Source organism: Asterias rubens, chromosome 2 (genome assembly GCF_902459465.1).
Source record: "Asterias rubens chromosome 2, eAstRub1.3, whole genome shotgun sequence".
NCBI classification, from domain to species: Eukaryota; Metazoa; Echinodermata; class Asteroidea; order Forcipulatida; family Asteriidae; genus Asterias; species Asterias rubens.
This window is the reverse complement of record NC_047063.1, coordinates 24,811,694-24,833,658: the sequence shown is the minus strand read 5'-3', so window position 1 is coordinate 24,833,658 and position 21,965 is coordinate 24,811,694. Positions and strand designations below refer to the sequence as shown.

At 39.1% G+C, this 21,965-nt stretch overlaps 2 protein-coding genes across 3 annotated transcripts; both read left to right on the top strand.

Moving 5' to 3' along the window:
* Positions 1-2,310: 2,310 nt before the first annotated feature.
* LOC117307307 (ficolin-2-like) lies at positions 2,311-5,538 on the top strand. The gene is made up of 5 exons (XM_033792023.1): positions 2,311-2,354; positions 3,105-3,167; positions 4,135-4,278; positions 4,399-4,660; positions 5,064-5,538. Exons 3-5 carry the CDS (start codon positions 4,186-4,188, stop codon positions 5,309-5,311), a joined length of 603 nt encoding a protein of 200 aa, XP_033647914.1. The 5' UTR covers positions 2,311-2,354; positions 3,105-3,167; positions 4,135-4,185; the 3' UTR covers positions 5,312-5,538.
* A 1,169-nt stretch (positions 5,539-6,707) lies between these two features.
* Positions 6,708-21,919, top strand: LOC117306801 (hydroxyacid oxidase 1-like). 2 transcript variants are annotated; one of them, XM_033791321.1, is made up of 9 exons: positions 6,708-6,905; positions 11,396-11,552; positions 12,016-12,167; positions 12,548-12,800; positions 13,821-13,960; positions 16,679-16,770; positions 19,256-19,417; positions 20,341-20,410; positions 21,470-21,919. In XM_033791321.1, exons 2-9 carry the CDS (start codon positions 11,401-11,403, stop codon positions 21,532-21,534), a joined length of 1,086 nt encoding a protein of 361 aa, XP_033647212.1. In that variant the 5' UTR covers positions 6,708-6,905; positions 11,396-11,400; the 3' UTR covers positions 21,535-21,919. The 2 variants fall into 2 exon arrangements, with proteins under 2 accessions (XP_033647212.1, XP_033647211.1); XM_033791320.1 differs by lacking the exon at positions 6,708-6,905 and adding an exon at positions 9,270-9,467.
* Positions 21,920-21,965: the final 46 nt, after the last annotated feature.

Genomic DNA, 21,965 nt, shown 5'->3' with positions numbered 1-21,965 from the left:
TAAACCAGTGCCTGTGTTCATCCTTATTCTAAGATAGACACAGCCAAGTGAGGCCGGGCAATTTGCGCTATTACCAAGAGTGCGTTTTGACGACCCCAACCAGAAACATTGGTCATCGGTTGAGCGTTTTCGGGTGTTCGGTTGAGCGCGGTGACGATGCTGTTCAGACCAACCGGTAACCGACTTGTTGAGTCGGTTGGGCTTTGGTTTGGGACGCCAAAACGCACTCCGCCCAGGCCTAGCACCTATATAAAACCATAAACTTGATTCAAGTCCAGTTCTCGTTTGAGAGGTCCCTATAAGCATTCTATAGCGCCAACTAGCAAACAAGCCGTATAAAGCAGTGCGCCCTCGCCGTCAAAATGTGGTCACGAGTCCCGCATGCGAACAGGTTATTAGGGAATGCAGATCATCACAAAGCAATAGTTTTCTGGCGATGGCGCGGGATTGGGACTTGAGTCAAGTTTAACAAAACCCACGATCTCAGACTTGAAATCATCAAGGTTACATTTTCAAATTTCACCACTGGTTCTTTTCCTTTGAATGTAAAAAGGTTGCTAAAAGTATTCCCGTCTTCAAAAACGATGACAAACAAAACATTCAGCTACTATACAGACCTAATCTTCATTCTTCCTTGTTGCTTTTCTCAAAATACTTGAGACAACACCATGCGACAACACCATGAACAAGTATACCATCTTGTCTGTTTTCATAAAATTGATAGTATTATACTCTATATCTGTGCCTTGTGTGCACATTTTGATCCCCGCAATGGAAGCGCGTGCTATAGAGTGCTGCGCGTTGTGCAGCGGCGACTGATGCTCACTATTGCTATAAAGGAAGGGTACTTACTAGCTTTTGCTTTAGCTCGACATTGATCAGTTTCACACGAAGGACACATTTCAAGGATCGAGAATCACATCGCACTGGACACCTTTGGTATTAAGATTATCAAAGACTAGTCTTCTCAATTAGTGTATCTCAACATAAAAATGCATAAAATAATAAAAACCTGGAAATTTAAACTATTGGTCGTCGAAGTTGCGAGATAATAATGGAAGAAAAAACGCCTTCAGATGCTTGATTTTGAGACCTCAAAATCAAATTCTGAGGTATCGAAATCAAATTCAAATATTTTCGTGAGAAATAACTTCTTTCGCAAAAACTACGTTACTTCAGAGGGAGCTGTTTCTCACAATGCAATATACCATCAACAGCTCTCCATTGGTTGTTAACAAGTATGTTTTATGCTAAAATTATTATGAGCGATTGCCGATTGTGTCCGATGCCTTTAAATTGTCGGGTTTGTTCCGAAATTATTACGAATAATGTTTATTTGGACGATGCATACGAGTGACCTTTACTACGGTGTGGCCATCTTGATTTTACTCCATTCCAACTCATTGTAACCAAGCTGAGGCTGGACGAAATAATAGTCTGGTGCCATGATTGCGCAATGAGTGTTAGCATTCATTACTGCTATGGGAACATGACCAAGATGGTGGCAGCGTGATAAAGGTTTATAGGCCTACTCATCAAACTGTTCTTCCACACCTTCTGTTTTGGCTATCCATCAAACGTCATCATAAAGAGGTATACCCATATAATGTCCATCTCTGGCGAATTAGCTCGAGAAAACTTAGTAATGAAGGCTCAAACAAAGACAATAAATTTATTTACGTAATGTTACATGGACTCAGAAGGTATGAAGTGAGCTTTTTGTATGGCGGAATAATTTGTCGGAATAATATTATGACCAAACGTCCAAGGTTTTTTATTTACCTACCGGCCATTGTTGTTACCTCCGGATTCTCGAGGACATGGCTGTCCTTGTTTACTGAATCAGTCTCTTGTTCCATTTTCGATTTACTCTTAACAATGGACTCATGCTTGAACCATATAAACTCACACGATGATTGTAGGCCCTATATAACGGTTTTACAACAGGGGTTCTTGCTCATACCTCTGTATAAAAATTCTACACAAATTATCAACAAAAAATCGTGTAGTTGTTTAAGAGTTAAATTTTGAGCTGACTAGCATAATGGGGTTGTTTATCCGTTCACTCTTGATCGTTATGATCGCGCAGTCTATAGATGGAAGACAAGTTTTATCCTCCGGCAGTCACACAAACTTTTCCTGCGATCGCATTGTAGACAAGTTGAAAGTCTTACTATCAGACTATATGGATACGTTTAACACTGAACTAAGAAAGACGAAGCATCAGGTGGAAGAGATGAAAGGTATAGTGACTGATACTCGGGAAATGGTTTCCTCGCAGCTGGAGGAAACAAAAGGCAAGGTGAATGAGTTGCAAGTCGCAGTGTCTGCCTTGGTGAAACTCCTTAATAATGGTAAGCTTTTAATTGGAACTCTTGTTCGTTGCCAAATCATTCGGGTATAGCCTACTTGGCGATACACGCGACCAACATGATCCGCTACATGTGGGTCGAAACATGCTGCTCTGTAATCAAAATTTCCCCGCTGTTACCTTCATATTTTGTTATATTAAAAAGGTAATTAAAATATTATGAAAAATGCATATAAGTATGCAAAAATGATTTAAAATCAGCAAATGAATGTTTCTTTCTTCCAAACAATTACATAGAAGACCACTTTTGATCAACACACCCCTCTGGCCTTGTTGTCACGAGCTCCAAATTATGCAAAAGGAATTTAGCAAGCCCATACAAATAATCTTTCACTTTACAAATGTGATTGAAATGACAAAGAAGCCGTGTGGTCGTTTCCAAAGGTTTATATATCTTCTCGACATGACACCTGAATGCTCTTATTACTCTTCAACGTTTATTGTAACAAGCTTAAAGAAAAACTTAAAGAACGCTTAAAGAAAAACCAAACAAACAAACGAACAAACAAACAAACAAACAAACAAACAAACAAACAAACAAACAAACAAACAAACAAACAAACAAACAAACAAACAAACAAACAAACAAACAAACAAACAAACAAACAAACAAATAAACAAACAAACAAACAAACAAACAAACAAACAAACAAACACCGAATAAACAAACAAGCAAACAAAATGGTTGCATTTTCCTTTTACAATTTGACTTTAAATCTTGCTTTATTTGTAGATACATCCCCAATGAACGAGTCTGGTGCAGGTGATTGGAGTGTCGCCACACCGACAAAGGGCGGTAAGCGTCTAATAATATTGAGGATATAATCTAAAAAATATAGATACAAAGGTCTGGTATAGCTTACATTATACATACATACATACTGTACACAATCTAAGGCATTAAAGCGCCACTACGTCAAGAACGCAGCGCATATTGGGTAATAAGTAAGGTGTGATCATAGAGCTATATGGGTGTGATGCACTTCTTGATTGTGCGTATTTAGAGATTTAGAGATTCCCTGATTGAGATGGTGAGCAGTGCATTCCAGGTGTGGGGAGCAAAATGAGAGAATCCGTCTTAAAGCAGACTTCTAAGAAGCTTGATTGAGTTAGGTTCCACGAGGCGAGTAGTGTCAGATGCTGAGCGGAGGCTTGAGCGGCCAGGCCGGTGGGACGGTTCACATGCCGCTTTGGGTGGTTCATATCCCGCTTATGACACATACCGCAAAAGTGACGATTAAAGACACACCAGTTAATTAGTATAAAAGCTTTAAAGAGGAGAGGCACTGGACACTATTGATAATTACTCAAAATATTTGTTAGCATAAAAATTTACTTGCGTAACAAGCAATGGAGAGCTGTTGGTAACATCGTGAGAAACGGCTTCCGCTGAAGTAACGTAGATTTCGAGAAATAATTAATTTCCACTAAAAACTTTGACTTTGATTTCGAGACCTCAGAATTAGATTTTGATGTCCCGAAATCAAGCATCTGAAAGCACCCAATTACTTCGTGTGACGAGGGTGTTTTTTCCTCCATTATTATCTCGCAACTTCGACGACCTGTCGAGTTCAAATTTTTACAGGTTTGTTATTTTGTGCATGATGTTGTGATACACCAAGTGGGAAGACTTGTCTCTGACAATTACCAAAGGTGTCCAGTGCGTTTAAATTAAACTTCCACTTAACATAGGATAGGGAGAGAAGAAAACTTGCATATTTTTAAAGATAATGTTTATACTTTCTTTGCTCCATACCGTATAGCCTACAGTTACCTTTCCAAAGGATTGTTCCGAAATTCGTGCGAGGGGAGTGATGATCAGTGGCGTGTACACGGTTCAAACTCTAGGTTCTGCTGAAGCTTTCGAGGTGTATTGTGATATGGAGACAGACGGTGGTGGATGGACGGTAATATATCACGTTAAAGTGAATGAATGAATGAGAGTATTTTCTTTGATAGATTTTGTCATCAAATAAAATGTATACAGAATAACTTAAACATTCAAAATAATGTGTGGTCCTTTTTAGGTTTTCCAGCGGCGCAAGGACGGAAGTGTTGATTTCTATTTGGACTTTGCCAACTACCGCCGGGGCTTTGGGAATCTAGAGGGAGAGTTTTGGCTTGGTAACGACAACTTGCACCGTCTGACCGCTCAGGGCGAGTACGAACTACGCGTGGATCTTGAAGGTTTCTATAACGACACGGGGTATGCCGTCTTTGCCTCGTTCAGCATTGCCGACGAGAGTGACAACTACCGGCTGTATGTGGGAACTTATTCAGGAACAGCATGTAAGACGGGTTCACTTAACTTTTATTTAAACAGTTTTCAAAATCAGTATACAATTATTATGCCAACCCAGGAAGAACCACTATAGTCTGACTGCAACAATTCATCTTAAACCTCTCACGAATAATCTCCTGCATGTTATATTCTACATTTTTTATGATAATATTTTTAAAAATTGATGACATGCAACCACGGTTAACCGCGCGCCTCTAACAGGTATCAAAGTAAGAACAAAAAACAAGAACAAAAAGAGATAAGAAAGCACTGAAAATATTCAATAAAATAAATATATTCATATTAAAAAACCATACAAAGTAAACAAATAATAACGGCGTACAAGTTATATATATATATAAAAACAAATAAAAAATAAATAAGCATGACTAACTTGTTTTTATATTTCAGCCGACGGGTTGGATTATCAAGATCGGATGGCTTTCTCGACCAAAGACAAAGACAACGATCGCAACCCAAGCGGTAGCTGCGCCCAGACCTACCATGGAGCCTGGTGGTACGGAATCTGCCAAACTTCCAATTTGAACGGGCTCTACTACAATTACCCCAGTAGGCGTGATCCGTCAATTGTATGGCACACCTTCTCAAATTATCGCGCACTCAAAACTACCGATATGAAAATTAGAAGTAAAGTTTAGTCCTTATTATTGTGGGTAACAAACTCATAGCTCACTAACAAAACTCACTTGACACGTTTGGTAATTACTAAAAAACACACCAAACATAAAAACTAGATTGTGATAAGCAGCGGAGAGCTCTTGATGTAACATAAAACATTGTGAGAGACGACACTCTCTTTGAATTAACGTATAGGCCCTGTAGTTTTTGAGAAAGAGGTAATTTCTCACTGAAATATTTGAATCTAAGAAAGACTTCGGGTCTGAAGCCTTTCTCATGTATCTTAAAGCAACTTAAAGCATACAAATTTGTGCAACACGTGGTACTTTTTTCTTCATTATTTTCTTCCAACTTCGATGACCAAAGGAGCAAAAATTTCGTGAGATTTGTTATTTGATGATGCATATTTTGGGATACACCAAGTGAGAATTACCAAAGGTGTCAGGCGATCAGAAAAATGGCGAAGATATCTTAACAGTTAAAGCATTGAATCCTGAATGTCAGACAATAACCATCTGTTTTAAAGACTTTAAATCAGAATCAACATGGTAAAATCCAAAACAAGAATTGTACAACAGCTCGTGATAGTTATAGAGTCACATAACACCAGTGGGACACTTTTGAGAACACTGGTCCCACCTGGTAAGTCTGCTGCCACCTATAGTTTCCCAAAAGGCATGACATTGCTGATCATCGTTTATGAAGAATCACGAGAATAAATTGTCAACAGTTTTGAGTTAGATTGAATTCGGTTTAATTATTTCTAGAAGTAACTTCCAGTATTTTTAATTTTGGGATTCAAATTAAAGGGAATGTACACGTTTAGTAATTACTCAAAACAAATAATTATTAACTTAAAAACTGACTTGGTAAAGAGCATTGGAGAGCTGCTGTTGATGGTATAAAACATTGTGGGAAACGACTCCCTCTGAAGTAACATAGTCTTTGAGAAAGAGGTATTTTCTTACTAAAATAATAAAAGACTTCTAGCTAGAAGTCTTTTAATCCTATCTGAAAGCACACAAATTCGTCATGCTTATGATGGGATACACAAAGTGAGACGCTGGTCTTTGACAATTACCAAACGTGTACAGTGCCTTTTACGGCTCGTTCACTACTAATCGTTTTTTCTACGATTAACTAGCGCGTAAATTGATTTGTTATTCTAATTGCGCTTTGTAGGATAAAAGAGATGAAATTTGAATAAAACAGAAAACCACCATAAACCAATAAAACTAAGTTTAAAGTGGCCGGTGCCATGGTAATGACCCAAAACAGAGTGTTGGTCGAATGTGGTGTTAATTACTTACAGGGCACAGTGGAACACTTGTTCCCCCCCCCCACCACGCCCCCGGCCACTGGAGTTTATTATTTTGAAACGAAATATTATTTCGAGGGGGAAAAGAAAAAAGAACGAAAAAACAACCTGTTGCCCTTTGCTCCGTATAGCACCCTGCATTTTGTCAATTCAAAAGGCAGTTTGTTTGCATGCATACATGCACATTTATTGTAATCTCACAGTCACTGAGCGTATCGTATACCGCGACCACATTATTCATTTTTCTAAACTTCACCAACGCCGAAGATAGGACTACTGTCAGACAGCAGCAAAAGGTAGGAACTTTTCATATTGACGAAGAAGATCGTTCACAAATTCTGGACCTAACACACTCCGTCGGTCTCGATGTTCGGGCGTACACAGAGATGTTGGTACAAAGTTAATGTCCCCACAACGTTTTTGTTTTTTAAACTGACGGGCCCCACAAGTGGATTTGCAGAACAGCAGGAAAGATCGATGCTGTAAGCCATGCAAAAGTAAAGCATTATCAACAGCAACCACGATTACCGTGGGTGGGGTGGGGGGGGGTGCGTCATTTAAAACGGCCTCAAATTTAGTTCATGCTTTTTCAGAAAAGAATACAAACTGCATTCCAACTGTTGGTACTTGGTACCCGGAGAGTACTTGGTACCCGGAGAGTACTTGGTACTTGATACCCGGGGAGTACTTGGTACTTGGCACCCGGAGAGTACTTGGTACTTGGTACCGGAGAGTACTTGGTACTTGGTACCCGGAGAGTACTTGGTACTTGGTACTCGGAGAGTACTTGGTACTTGGTACCCGGAGAGTACATGGTACTTGGTACCCAGAGAGTACTTGGTACTTGGTACTCGGAGAGTACTTGGTACTTGGTACCCGGAGAGTACTTGGTACTTGGTACCCAGAGAATAGTTGGTACTTGGTACCCGGATAGTACTTGGTATTTGGTACCCATGGAGTAATTGGTACTTGGTACCCGGAGAGTACTTGGTACTTGGTACCCGGAGAGTACTTGGTACTCGGTACCCGGAGAGTACTTGGTACTCGGTACCCGGAGAGTACTTGGTACTTGGTACCCGGAGAGTACTTGGTACTTGGTACCCGGAGAGTACTTGGTACTTGGTACCCGGAGAGTACTTGGTACCCGGAGAGTACTTGGTACTTGGTACCCGGAGAGTAGTTGGTACTTGGTACCCATAGAGCAGTTGGTACTTGGTACCCGGAGAGTACTTGGTACTTGGTACCCGGAGAGTACTTGGTACTTGGTACCCGGAGAGTAGTTGGAACTAGGCACCCATAGAGCAGTTGGTACTTGGTACCCGGAGAGTACTTGGTACTCGGATGTTAGGACCTGGTACCCGGATTTCAGAATACCCAGAAGAAGATGGCCAAAGTCGTCATTGAGACTAAAACATCATCAGTAATCGGATTCTATATTTGATTGAACAGTGTGCTAATGTACAACACATAATCATTGGGTGCGTTCGTTTAGTTTCCCGGGTCATCCACGGTCTGCCCCGGTGCGTTCGAATAGCTTTTGACGTCATTTCAGGGGCTCACCCGGGTCAGCCCCCAGTGCCCTGCTTGTGGAGTGGGTCACTTCGGGCTGGCCCCAGGTGCATGACGTCACTACGAGAGCGGTGAGTGGTCGTTCGTTTAGCTCTTGTCAGGGGGGCTTACCCGAGTGAGCACCGCGGAGAAGACCCAGGGAAGCTAAACGAACGCACGTACCTATTATTGACTACTTATGTCAATGCTGTCTATACTGAACTTAGCGTTGCGTGCACTTTGTTCGGGAAGGGTCAAAGACGAATAATGGTTTGGTTGACCTTGATACAGGCCCATACCGAAATGATAACAATAAATGTTATGAATTTCGCATTGTAATCACAGGCGACCTTTGAATGTCGTGTGTTCCAGCATCATATTCAGGTGTCGCATGTGATAACACGCAAAAGTCAAGTTTGAAACGTCGAGTTGAAACCAACGGTTCTCATTTAGAACCACTCCAACTCAATTAGAGATGTTACCGCAAACATTTCTATATTATTATTATTACTGAATTGCAGCTTTATAGCAACAACAAATTAATAGTAATAAAATAATTTAAAAAACTACAAGAAGTTAGAAACAGAAACAGCAAGGCACCGAGAGGATTTCTCATCAATAGCTTTTTTCCTAAAAACAAATTCGTCCATCAAGGGTGTTTTTTCTTTCATCATTTTCACGCAACTTCGATGATTGATTGAGCTAAAATTTTCACATGTCTGTTATGTTATGCTTATGATGGGATACACAAAGTGAGACGCTGGTCTTTGACAATTACCAAACGTGTACAGTGCCTTTACGGCTCGTTCACTACTAGTCGTTTTTTCTACGATTAACTAGCGCGTAAATTGATTTGTTATTCTAATTGCGCTTTGTAGGATAAAAGAGATGAAATTTGAATAAAACAGAAAACCACCATAAACCAATAAAACTAAGTTTAAAGTGGCCGTTGCCATGGTAATGACCCAAAACAGAGTGTTGGTCGAATGTGGTGTTAATTACTTACAGGGCACAGTGGAACACTTGTTCCCCCCCCCCACCACGCCCCCGGCCACTGGAGTTTATTATTTTGAAACGAAATATTATTTCGAGGGGGAAAAGAAAAAAGAACGAAAAAACAACCTGTTGCCCTTTGCTCCGTATAGCACCCTGCATTTTGTCAATTCAAAAGGCAGTTTGTTTGCATGCATACATGCACATTTATTGTAATCTCACAGTCACTGAGCGTATCGTATACCGCGACCACATTATTCATTTTTCTAAACTTCACCAACGCCGAAGATAGGACTACTGTCAGACAGCAGCAAAAGGTAGGAACTTTTCATATTGACGAAGAAGATCGTTCACAAATTCTGGACCTAACACACTCCGTCGGTCTCGATGTTCGGGCGTACACAGAGATGTTGGTACAAAGTTAATGTCCCCACAACGTTTTTGTTTTTTAAACTGACGGGCCCCACAAGTGGATTTGCAGAACAGCAGGAAAGATCGATGCTGTAAGCCATGCAAAAGTAAAGCATTATCAACAGCAACCACGATTACCGTGGGTGGGGTGGGGGGGGGGGGGTGCGTCATTTAAAACGGCCTCAAATTTAGTTCATGCTTTTTCAGAAAAGAATACAAACTGCATTCCAACTGTTGGTACTTGGTACCCGGAGAGTACTTGGTACCCGGAGAGTACTTGGTACTTGATACCCGGGGAGTACTTGGTACTTGGCACCCGGCGAGTACTTGGTACTTGGTACCGGAGAGTACTTGGTACTTGGTACCCGGAGAGTACTTGGTACTTGGTACTCGGAGAGTACTTGGTACTTGGTACCCGGAGAGTACATGGTACTTGGTACCCAGAGAGTACTTGGTACTTGGTACTCGGAGAGTACTTGGTACTTGGTACCCGGAGAGTACTTGGTACTTGGTACCCAGAGAATAGTTGGTACTTGGTACCCGAATAGTACTTGGTATTTGGTACCCATGGAGTAGTTGGTACTTGGTACCCGGAGAGTACTTGGTACTTGGTACCCGGAGAGTACTTGGTACTCGGTACCCGGAGAGTACTTGGTACTCGGTACCCGGAGAGTACTTGGTACTTGGTACCCGGAGAGTACTTGGTACTTGGTACCCGGAGAGTACTTGGTACTTGGTACCCGGAGAGTACTTGGTACTTGGTACCCGGAGAGTACTTGGTACTTGGTACCCGGAGAGTAGTTGGTACTTGGTACCCATAGAGCAGTTGGTACTTGGTACCCGGAGAGTACTTGGTACTTGGTACCCGGAGAGTACTTGGTACTTGGTACCCGGAGCGTAGTTGGAACTTGGTACCCATAGAGCAGTTGGTACTTGGTACCCGGAGAGTACTTGGTACTCGGATGTTAGGACCTGGTACCCGGATTTCAGAATACCCAGAAGAAGATGGCCAAAGTCGTCATTGAGACTAAAACATCATCAGTAATCGGATTCTATATTTGATTGAACAGTGTGCTAATGTACAACACATAATCATTGGGTGCGTTCGTTTAGTTTCCCGGGTCGTCCACGGTCTGCCCCGGTGCGTTCGAATAGCTTTTGACGTCATTTCAGGGGCTCACCCGGGTCAGCCCCCAGTGCCCTGCTTGTGGAGTGGGTCACTTCGGGCTGGCCCCAGGTGCATGACGTCACTACGAGAGCGGTGAGTGGTCGTTCGTTTAGCTCTTGTCAGGGGGGCTTACCAGAGTGAGCACCGCGGAGAAGACCCAGGGAAGCTAAACGAACGCACGTACCTATTATTGACTATTTATGTCAATGCTGTCTATACTGAACTTAGCGTTGCGTGCACTTTGTTCGGGAAGGGTCAAAGACGAATAATGGTTTGGTTGACCTTGATACAGGCCCATACCGAAATGATAACAATACATGTTATGAATTTCGCATTGTAATCACAGGCGACCTTTGAATGTCGTGTGTTCCAGCATCATATTCAGGTGTCGCATGTGATAACACGCAAAAGTCAAGTTTGAAACGTCGAGTTGAAACCAACGGTTCTCATTTAGAACCACTCCAACTCAATTAGAGATGTTACCGCAAACATTTCTATATTATTATTATTACTGAATTGCAGCTTTATAGCAACAACAAATTAATAGTAATAAAATAATTTAAAAAACTACAAGAAGTTAGAAACAGAAACAGCAAGGCACCGAGAGGATTTCTCATCAATAGCTTTTTTCCTCTTTTTCCCCCTGACACCTGTTTCTGCTGCAAGTCTGCATGGGACGGGACAGAATGACTTATCAACCAGTGTGCACTGCTGATTTTGAACAATATCTGAGGCGAAATCTGAGTTCGCCATGGTGTGACTACTTTACTGTTGGAGCCAATGATGGGCAGACACACGCAGACAACGTCAAGGCTTTTAAAAGGTAAATATTTCCCAAAACACAAACCTACAGTGTTGCCCGTGTCATCGACCGATAAGTTTATAAATATATAATTGTTTATTTGTTTGTTGAGGAGGGTTGGCAACAGAGAGGCAGCTCAAATACTCAGATTTTTTGCGCCTGGTCTTGTACACTCCACATGTTTTGACTACACGAACATTTTGAAGAAAGTAATTTATGTGTTTCCAAACTGATGGGAAGTGGAGCATTGTATAATTTTTTTGATGAAAAGGGTCAAGCAAATCGCCCAAGTTAAAGACATTATTGGTAATTGTAAAGGACCAGTCTTCTCACTTGCTCGAGACCCCAAATTCTAACTCTGAGGTCTCGAAATCAAGTTACGGATTCGGTGGGGGTTAGGGTGCGGATTAGGGTGTGGGTGGGGGACTTAAGAACGGGAAATCCAGCAATACTTTCTGCGTACATTTTGTATCTGACTGTCCAGGTATCGTCTTCGACCAAGGTGTCTGCGTGACGTGTCCAACCGCGACATCCGCTCCAGTATATTGGGTCATGACCTTGAATTTCCGGTAGGGGTCTGCCCCTCTGCTTGCCATGCAGTCGTTCACAAAGATGGAGAAATTGCAACAGCGAAAGGTATGCAAGATATTATGCTTAATATGTTGCTTATTTTCCATCGAGTTACTTTGGTACGACCTATACTTATAACCGTGTTACGTATTTGTATTTACAAAAATCAACAAACACACCAACAAAACACCCACAAACGAAACAAACACACCAACAAACACCCACCAGACACACACACAAACACACCCACAAACGAACAAACACACAAAATAGTGACCATTTTTACGAACGTTTTGTTAAGATTTTTTGAAGAAAACAAAACGAGGAGTAGGATTTTTTTCTGCCACATGTTCCTATCAACTTGGCTGTAGCTTGGCAGACAGAAACATTTAATATCTCTGGACTCGGTTGTTGTCCACTCCTCGTCTCTTCCTGCCTGTCTGCAGGCGCAGCAAGCTCAGGGTCAGCATTCATCCTCAGTGTTTGGGCCAACACTTCCCTGGAGGACGTGGCCGCATCAGTGCCAGTGGAAACACCACTCTTCATGCAACTCAATGTCTTCGCTGATCGAGAGATGACGATGAGTGTGGTACGGCGTGTAGAAGCCACGGGTCGGTACAGGGGACTGGTTGTAACGGTTGACCAACCGATACGTGGCAAAAGGCTTTCGTCTCATCCCATAATGCCTTCACATTTAAGGTAAATGTATAGTATAGGCTACTTCAGTTTTATTTACTTTACTGTCTCTCTGCGAAGTCAAAATTTGATTTATTTTATAACACACAATACAAAAAATCGCAGTGTTCTTTTGAGAAAATGTCTATTATAACTTGCTTTAATCCTGCTACCGCGGAGGAGAATTTTGGAATTTGGGAGACTTCTGAAAAGAACTGTTCTGCTATTTAACTACTACCTGGGCAGAAGGTAGAAAATCGACCGGACTAATACTCTCGCTGAGTGGAACGATGGGACTACCCGTGATTAACTACCGCAGAGTGGGTTCTTCAAGACTAGCAGGACACTATTGGTAATTGTCAAAGACTAGTCTTCTCACCTGGTGTATCTAAACATATATGCATAAAATAACAAACCTGTGAAAATTTGAGCTCAATCGGTCGTCAAAGTTGCGAGATAATAGTGAAGAAAAAACACCCTTCATCAGCATAAAACCTCACTTGGTAACGAGTAATTGGGAGAGGTTGATAGTATAAAACATTGTGAGAAACTGCTCCATCTGAAGTGACCTAGTTTTCGACAAAGAAGTATTTCCACGAGTTTGATTTCGAGACCTCAAGTTTAGAATTTGAGGTCTCGATATCAAGCATCTGAAAGCACACAACTTCGTGTGACAAGGGTGTTTTTTATTTAATTCATATCTCGCAACTTCGACGACCAAATGAGCTCAAATTTTCACATGTTTGTTATTTTATGCATATGTTTAGATGCACCAAGTGAGAAGGCTGGTCTTTGACAATTACAAATAGTGTCCACTGTCTTTAAGAGGGAGCCGTTTCTCACAATGTTTTATACCATCAACCTCTCCCCATTACTCGTTACCAAATAAGGTTTTATGCTAATCATTATTTTGAGCACTAATTATTAAGTATGCCTTTAAGTACATAACAAGTAGATACATGGTGACTGCAAACCAAATCTATTTTGATACCACACCATGCAATGTCTCAAATCCCCCGTCTCTTTTCCGACATCTGTGAGCAGGTTTGCTAACATTAAGATTCCAGAAAACCTCGACAACAAAGACGTCGTCAGGGTATACGACCCTTCATTCTGCTGGAAGGACATCACGTGGTTAAAGGAGTTTACATCACTACCGCTCATTTTGAAGGGAATACTAACGGGTGAGTTAATCGTTAACAATCAAAACATCTTATTGAATAGAATCAATCGTTAACAATCAAAACATCTTATTGAATAGAATCAATCGTTAACAATCAAAACATCTTATTGAATAGAATCAATCGTTAACAATCAAAACATCTTATTGAATAGAATCAATCGTTAACAATCAAAACATCTTATTGAATAGAATCAATCGTTAACAATCAAAACATCTTATTGAATAGAATCAATCGTTAACAATCAAAACATCTTATTGAATAGAATCAATCGTTAACAATCAAAACATCTTATTGAATAGAATCAATCGTTAACAATCAAAACATCTTATTGAATAGAATCAATCGTTAACAATCAAAACATCTTATTGAATAGAATCTATCGTAAGCAATCAAAACATCTTATTGAATAGAATCAATCGTAAACAATCAAAACATCTTATTGAATAGAATCAATCGTTAACAATCAAAACATCTTATTGAATAGAATCAATCGTTAACAATCAAAACATCTTATTGAATAGAATCAATCGTTAACAATCAAAACATCTTATTGAATAGAATCAATCGTTAACAATCAAAACATCTTATTGAATAGAATCAATCGTTAACAATCAAAACATCTTATTGAATAGAATCAATCGTTAACAATCAAAACATCTTATTGAATAGAATCAATCGTTAACAATCAAAACATCTTATTGAATAGAATCAATCGTTAACAATCAAAACATCTTATTGAATAGAATCAATCGTTAACAATCAAAACATCTTATTGAATAGAATCAATAGGAATCTCCATTCAAACTTTAACAATCAAAACATCTTATTGAATAAAATCAATAGGAATCTCCATTCAAACTTTAACAATCAAAACATCTTATTGAATAGAATCAATAGGAATCTCCATTCAAACTTTAACAATGAAAACATCTTATTGAAGAGAATCAATAGGAATCTCCATTCAAACTTTAACAATCAAAACATCTTATTGAATAGAATCAATAGGAATCTCCATTCAAACTTTAACAATCAAAACATCTTATTGAATAGAATCAATAGGAATCTCCATTCAAACTTTAACAATCAAAACATCTTATTGAATAGAATCAATAGGAATCTCCATTCAAACTTTAACAATCAAAACATCTTATTGAATAGAATCAATAGGAATCTCCATTCAAACTTTAGTAAACAATCAAAACATCTTATTGAATAGAATCAATAGGAATCTCCATTCTAACTTTAACAATCAAAACATCTTATTGAATAGAATCAATCGTTAACAATCAAAACATCTTATTGAATAGAATCAATCGTTAACAATCAAAACATCTTATTGAATAGAATCAATCGTTAACAATCAAAACATCTTATTGAATAGAATCAATCGTTAACAATCAAAACATCTTATTGAATAGAATCAATCGTTAACAATCAAAACATCTTATTGAATAGAATCAATCGTTAACAATCAAAACATCTTATTGAATAGAATCAATCGTTAACAATCAAAACATCTTATTGAATAGAATCAATAGGAATCTCCATTCAAACTTTAACAATCAAAACATCTTAATGAATAAAATCAATAGGAATCTCCATTCAAACTTTAACAATCAAAACATCATATTGAATAGAATCAATAGGAATCTCCATTCAAACTTTAACAATGAAAACATCTTATTGAATAGAATCAATAGGAATCTCCATTCAAACTTTAACAATCAAAACATCTTATTGAATAGAATCAATAGGAATCTCCATTCAAACTTTAACAATCAAAACATCTTATTGAATAGAATCAATAGGAATCTCCATTCAAACTTTAACAATCAAAACATCTTATTGAATAGAATCAATAGGAATCTCCATTCAAACTTTAACAATCAAAACATCTTATTGAATAGAATCAATAGGAATCTCCATTCAAACTTTAGTAAACAATCAAAACATCTTATTGAATAGAATCAATAGGAATCTCCATTCTAACTTTAACAATCAAAACAACTTATTGAATAGAATCAATCGTTAACAATCAAAACATCTTATTGAATAGAATCAATCGTTAACAATCAAAACATCTTATTGAATAGAATCAAAAGGAATCTCCATTCAAACTTTAGTAAAGATGTTAATTTTTTTTATACCAATTTCAACTTATGAATGAAAAAATGGAGCACAAACTCCAAAGTGTAGTGGTGACACTTTACTGATTTTTTTAAGTTTGTGCTTCATTTTTCATCTATAAATTGGAATTGGTAAAGTGAATATCTTTACTGAAGAATGAAAATGTTGCAAAAAGTCATATAATCTTTCAGTCAGACAAAGTGCTTCTTTCACACAAAACAAAATGCCATTAAAGCTGATAAAATGACGTACACATAACCAAATAGATTTACACTTTTGTTGCATAAACATTATCTGAAAGACACATGTCTTATGACCATGCAGAAATTATTTCCTATGATGACCAGTGAGAGCAGAGATGGTTCTTGTGATTAATTTAGCTAGTGCGCTATATGAGCACGGGCTGTATACTCCTCACAGGGAGCTGAGATGTTAAATGGCCCAGATGTACGAGCACCATGAGCTTAACTGAGTGACGGACTTTAGCACTAGGCCTATTAAGAATCCATTATTATTTAAATTGGAAGAGCTACTAAAATAGAACTATTGTATTTGTCATTAACTACACGGTCCATTTTTCGTTTCATTCAGCCGCAGACGCACGGATGGCTGTGAGCCATGGAGCAGCTGGTATATTGGTGTCCAACCACGGCGGCCGGCAACTTGATGGTGTGTGTGCTACAGTAAGTAATTTCATAATCACTACCTCATGATTGATGGTGTGTGTGCTACAGTAAGTGATTTCATAATCACTACCTCATGATTGATGGTGTGTGTGCTACAGTAAGTGATTTCATAACCACTACCTCATGATTGATGGTGTGTGTGCTACAGTAAGTGATTTCATAATCACTACCTCATGATTGATGGTGTGTATGCTACAGTAAGTGATTTCATAATCACTACCTCATGATTGATGGTGTGTATGCTACAGTAAGTGATTTCATAATCAACTCATGATTGAAGGTGTGTGTGCTACAGTAAGTGATTTCATAATCACTACCTCATGATTGATGGTGTGTGTGCTACAGTAAGTGATTTCATAATCACTACCTCATGATTGATGGTGTGTGTGCCACAGTAAGTGATTTCATAATCACTACCTCATGATTGATGGTGTGTGTGCTACAGTAAGTGATTTCATAGTCACCTCATGATTGATGGTGTGTATGCTACAGTAAGTGATTTCATAATCACTACCTCATGATTGATGGTGTGTGTGCCACAGTAAGTGATTTCATAATCACTACCTCATGATTGATGGTGTGTGTGCCACAGTAAGTGATTTCATAATCACTACCTCATGATTGATGGTGTGTGTGCTACAGTAAGTGATTTCATAATCACTACCACATGATTGATGGTGTGTGTGCCACAGTAAGTGATTTCATAATCACTACCTCATGATTGATGGTGTGTGTGCTACAGTAAGTAATTTCATAATCACTACCTCATGATTGATGGTGTGTGTGCTACAGTAAGTAATTTCATAATCACTACCTCATGATTGATGGTGTGTGTGCTACAGTAAGTGATTTCATAATCACTACCTCATGATTGATGGTGTGTGTGCTACAGTAAGTGATTTCATAATCACTACCTCATGATTGATGGTGTGTGTGCTACAGTAAGTAATTTCATAATCACTACCTCATGATTGATGGTGTGTGTGCCACAGTAAGTAATTTCATAATCACCTCATGATTGAAGGTGTGTATGCTACAGTAAGTGATTTCATAATCACTACCTCATGATTGATGGTGTGTGTGCTACAGTAAGTAATTTCATAATCACCTCATGATTGAAGGTGTGTATGCTACAGTAAGTGATTTCATAATCACTACCTCATGATTGATGGTGTGTGTGCTACAGTAAGTAATTTCATAATCACCTCATGATTGAAGGTGTGTGTGCCACAGTAAGTAATTTCATAATCACTACCTCATGATTGATGGTGTGTGTGCTACAGTAAGTGATTTCATAATCACCTCATGATTGATGGTGTGTATGCTACAGTAAGTGATTTCATAATCACTACCTCATGATTGATGGTGTGTGTGCCACAGCAAGTGATTTCATAATCACTACCTCATGATTGATGGTGTGTGTGCTACAGTAAGTGATTTCATAATCACTACCTCATGATTGATGGTGTGTGTGCCACAGTAAGTGATTTCATAATCACTACCTCATGATTGATGGTGTGTGTGCTACAGTAAGTGATTTCATAATCACTACCTCATGATTGATGGTGTGTGTGCTACAGTAAGTAATTTCATAATCACTACCTCATGATTGATGGTGTGTGTGCTACAGTAAGTGATTTCATAATCACTACCTCATGATTGATGGTGTGTGTGCTACAGTAAGTAATTTCATAATCACTACCTCATGATTGATGGTGTGTGTGCTACAGTAAGTGATTTCATAATCACTACCTCATGATTGATGGTGTGTGTGCTACAGTAAGTGATTTCATAATCACCTCATGATTGATGGTGTGTGTGCTACAGTAAGTGATTTCATAATCACTACCTCATGATTGATGGTGTGTGTGCCACAGTAAGTAATTTCATAATCACTACCTCATTGATACCATGGAGGAAATGTGGAGACCGAGTACAAAACCGAAAAAGGGACACGAAATGCCCCCACGCGAAATTCTAAAGACGGGGATGCTCAAAAAGGAATGTTGTGTACAAAGTCTTCGGGGGGACAAAAAAAGATGCCTCCAAACACATGCAAAGCATACAATTTGTGTTGTTCAATCGAAGTAAAACCAATCCTGGCACTGGTTGTATATGATCGTCTAAATCATTACCATTGATTTGAAGGCTTGTTCTATTTAATTAATCAAAATAATTGCGAGCATAAACAATTACTTGGTAGAACGAGCAATGGAGAGCTGTTGATAGTTAAAAACATTGTGAGAAACGGCTCCCTCTGATACAACTTTGAGAAAGAAGTAATGTCTCACTCAAATATTAACAGACTCCACAGGCCTGAAGCCACCTTTTTACTAGGCAGCTGAAAGCACAACAAATTTGTGCAACGAGGGTGCGTTTTCTTTCATTAGGTCTATGTTCACAAATGTTGTATTTTATGAGTATGTTAGGATACTGACCAATCGTGTGCCTAGCAACTATTCGATGCTTGATCTTCCAACAGATCGACGCACTATCTGAGGTTGTGGATGCTGTACGGGGTTCTAATGTTGAGGTATATTTAGATGGAGGAGTACGTAACGGAACAGATGTACTCAAAGCGCTCGCCCTCGGGGCCAGGGCCGTCTTCATCGGCCGGCCGGCGATCTGGGGTCTCGCTTATGATGTAGGTTGTTTCTTAATTCTGTGAGCAAAACAAAACATCAAGCGTTTTCTCGACAATTTGCGGTCCTAGTGGCTGTCTGTACAACATGTACACAGATCTGAACAATGCAAAGATTTCCAGTTTGTGCCGTGTCGAAAGATTATTGTCTATAGTTATAGGCAAAATAATTACTCAAAATAATTATTAGCATAAAACTTTACATGGTAATGAGTAATGTTGAAAGTATAAAACAATATGAGAAACGGCTCCCTCTGAAGTAACATAGTTTTCGGGAAAGGAGTAATTTTCGACGAATTTGATTTCGAGACCTCAGATTTAGAATTTAAGGTCTCCGAATCAAGCATCCGAAAGCACCAAACATTCGTGTGAAAAAGGTGTTTTTTTCTTTCATTATTATTTCGCAACTTTTACGACCGATTCAGCTCAAATTTTCACAGGTTTGTTATTTTAAGCATATGTTGAGATACACCAATTGTGATAACTAGTCGTTGACAATTACCAAAGGTGTCCACGCTCTTAAATACCGTGCACCGAGCAAATAAAACAATTCAAAAAATAACACAAATTCAAACTTTCTCAGAACCAAGTGAGCTTTCAAATAAAAAATAGTTATTTTCAACATTCAAATCGCCCAAAATAGGAAGAAAAAAGTGCTAACAAAACAAGTTAGATTTGAAACTTCATGGTAAAGAACGCATGCACATAGCAGCTCCTGAAGACGAGTGGGTCTACCACTGGTTCTTCAAAAAACACCTCATTTTAATTTGGTACACTTTGCTTTACATCATGATTATGAAGTTAGTATTCCGCGGTCAAGTTGTAATAATATCAAGTCAAGTTATAACCACCACTAAATGGTGTTTCAAACTGTTACCACAAAAAACATGATGTGATATACGCCACATACTATTTGTGTTTGTCAGGGAGAAGCAGGGGTCAAAAAGGTTCTTGGTATTCTGAAAGAAGAATTCAGCACAGCTATGGCGCTATCAGGTATTGCAATTTTACTTGTTATTTTAGTCTTCCCTTCATTAATCCTTTTCCACCCGGCTGCTTTTGTTACACTTTGCTGAGATGCTACATGTATGGTTGAAACGTAATTCCATTCAACTATCTTTATCAAGTCTCCTAATCCTGCTGATGACTAGAGCAAGCTTGTCGAAACGTTGAGACCAATTTAAGAACCGACTCCGCGGTAGTACAGTTAATCACGATCTTATAAGCTAAAGTAGTAGTCCCAGCCTATCATCCGACCTGGTAATAGTTTAAAAATCAGGACAGTTCTTTTCAGAACTGATGTCTCCAGAATCCCCGAACATCTACTCCGCGGTAGACAGTTCTCCAAGAACAAACTCTACCTGGCAAGTAGACACACACATGGTGTTACCACAAACCAAATAAACATATCTTTATCAAAGACCATTTTGTTTGGTAGGCAGTTTGCAAACAACCAACTTCCTCCAACCACTCCCCTACCTTCCGCAACAAACTACAACAAAAAGAATGACAGGAATAGCTTTTTACTGGTTGTTCAGTGGGAGATGTTCATGTTAATTTAATCAGAATGACTAATCAATCGATTAATTGTTCTCTTTACAACACATAACAGGTTTGAAACCATAGGCGGGGGGGGGGGGGGGGGGGACGGGGGGGACCCAGCACCGACCCAGTCTAGTCTTTTCTTTTGCTTCACTGTCCTGTTATAACCCTACCGGCTCCTAGTCACCATAAATCTGCTCATTTTAAAGTATAGAACAAAGTGAAGCTTCACTCATTATGCAAAAGTTGCCTATGGGTTGACCTTTAAAAAAATGGAAAACGGACTGAGTACTTTTAACTACTACCTCAAGCTACCGACAATCTCGGTGGTCTAGTTGGTAAGACACTGCTCTGGAATTGCAAAGGTCGACGGTTCAAATCCCACCCGAGTAATATGCAAGTGAATACTTTCACACAATTTGGGAAAGTACTGAGTATACATTGCTAACACACATCTCCGAAGGGTCGAAACAACAATTATTAACAAAACCTAAACTGTGTTTGATTTTCCAGGTTGTGCATCTCTAGCTGATATAACACCAGACTTGGTAACCACACCGGCCTACAGCAAGCTTTAAGACCAGTAAAACCTTACAATAATATTTCGTGAGGGACATGGTTGTATGCATATGCCTGGAGGATGGCTCTTTGCTCTGGATGGAAAAGAAATGGAGAGACAGCGGTTGGAGATGAGATAGAACAGTAATTTTAATAGTGAGAAAGAAAAGAACTCACCATATATTTACAATACTCTACTCTAGAAAAGTGTCCGACCATGATCTTAAACCATTTAAGGTTCAATTAAAGTTGAAGGATTTAAAAAGAAAATACTCGTTAATCTCACTTCGTTTCATAATAAATGACTAATCTTACTTCATTTCATATTAAATGATTAAAGGCAGTGGACACTATTGGTAATTACTCAATGATTAATGGCACAAACCTTACTTGGTGATGAGTAATGGGGAGCTGTTGATAGTATAAAACATTGTGAGAAACGGCTCCCTCT

Excerpts from the sequence above, each read along its gene's own strand:
- LOC117307307 (XM_033792023.1), top strand. The coding sequence starts at position 4,186 with ATGATCAGTGGCGTGTACACGGTTCAAACTCTAGGTTCTGCTGAAGCT. Across the intron at positions 4,279-4,398 it reads CAGACGGTGGTGGATGGACG|GTTTTCCAGCGGCGCAAGGA; the intron begins GTAATATATCAC and ends GGTCCTTTTTAG. Across the intron at positions 4,661-5,063 it reads AACTTATTCAGGAACAGCAT|CCGACGGGTTGGATTATCAA; the intron begins GTAAGACGGGTT and ends TTTATATTTCAG.
- LOC117306801 (XM_033791321.1), top strand. The coding sequence starts at position 11,401 with ATGGGACGGGACAGAATGACTTATCAACCAGTGTGCACTGCTGATTTT. Across the intron at positions 11,553-12,015 it reads AACGTCAAGGCTTTTAAAAG|GTATCGTCTTCGACCAAGGT; the intron begins GTAAATATTTCC and ends CTGACTGTCCAG. Across the intron at positions 16,771-19,255 it reads TTGATGGTGTGTGTGCTACA|ATCGACGCACTATCTGAGGT; the intron begins GTAAGTAATTTC and ends ATCTTCCAACAG.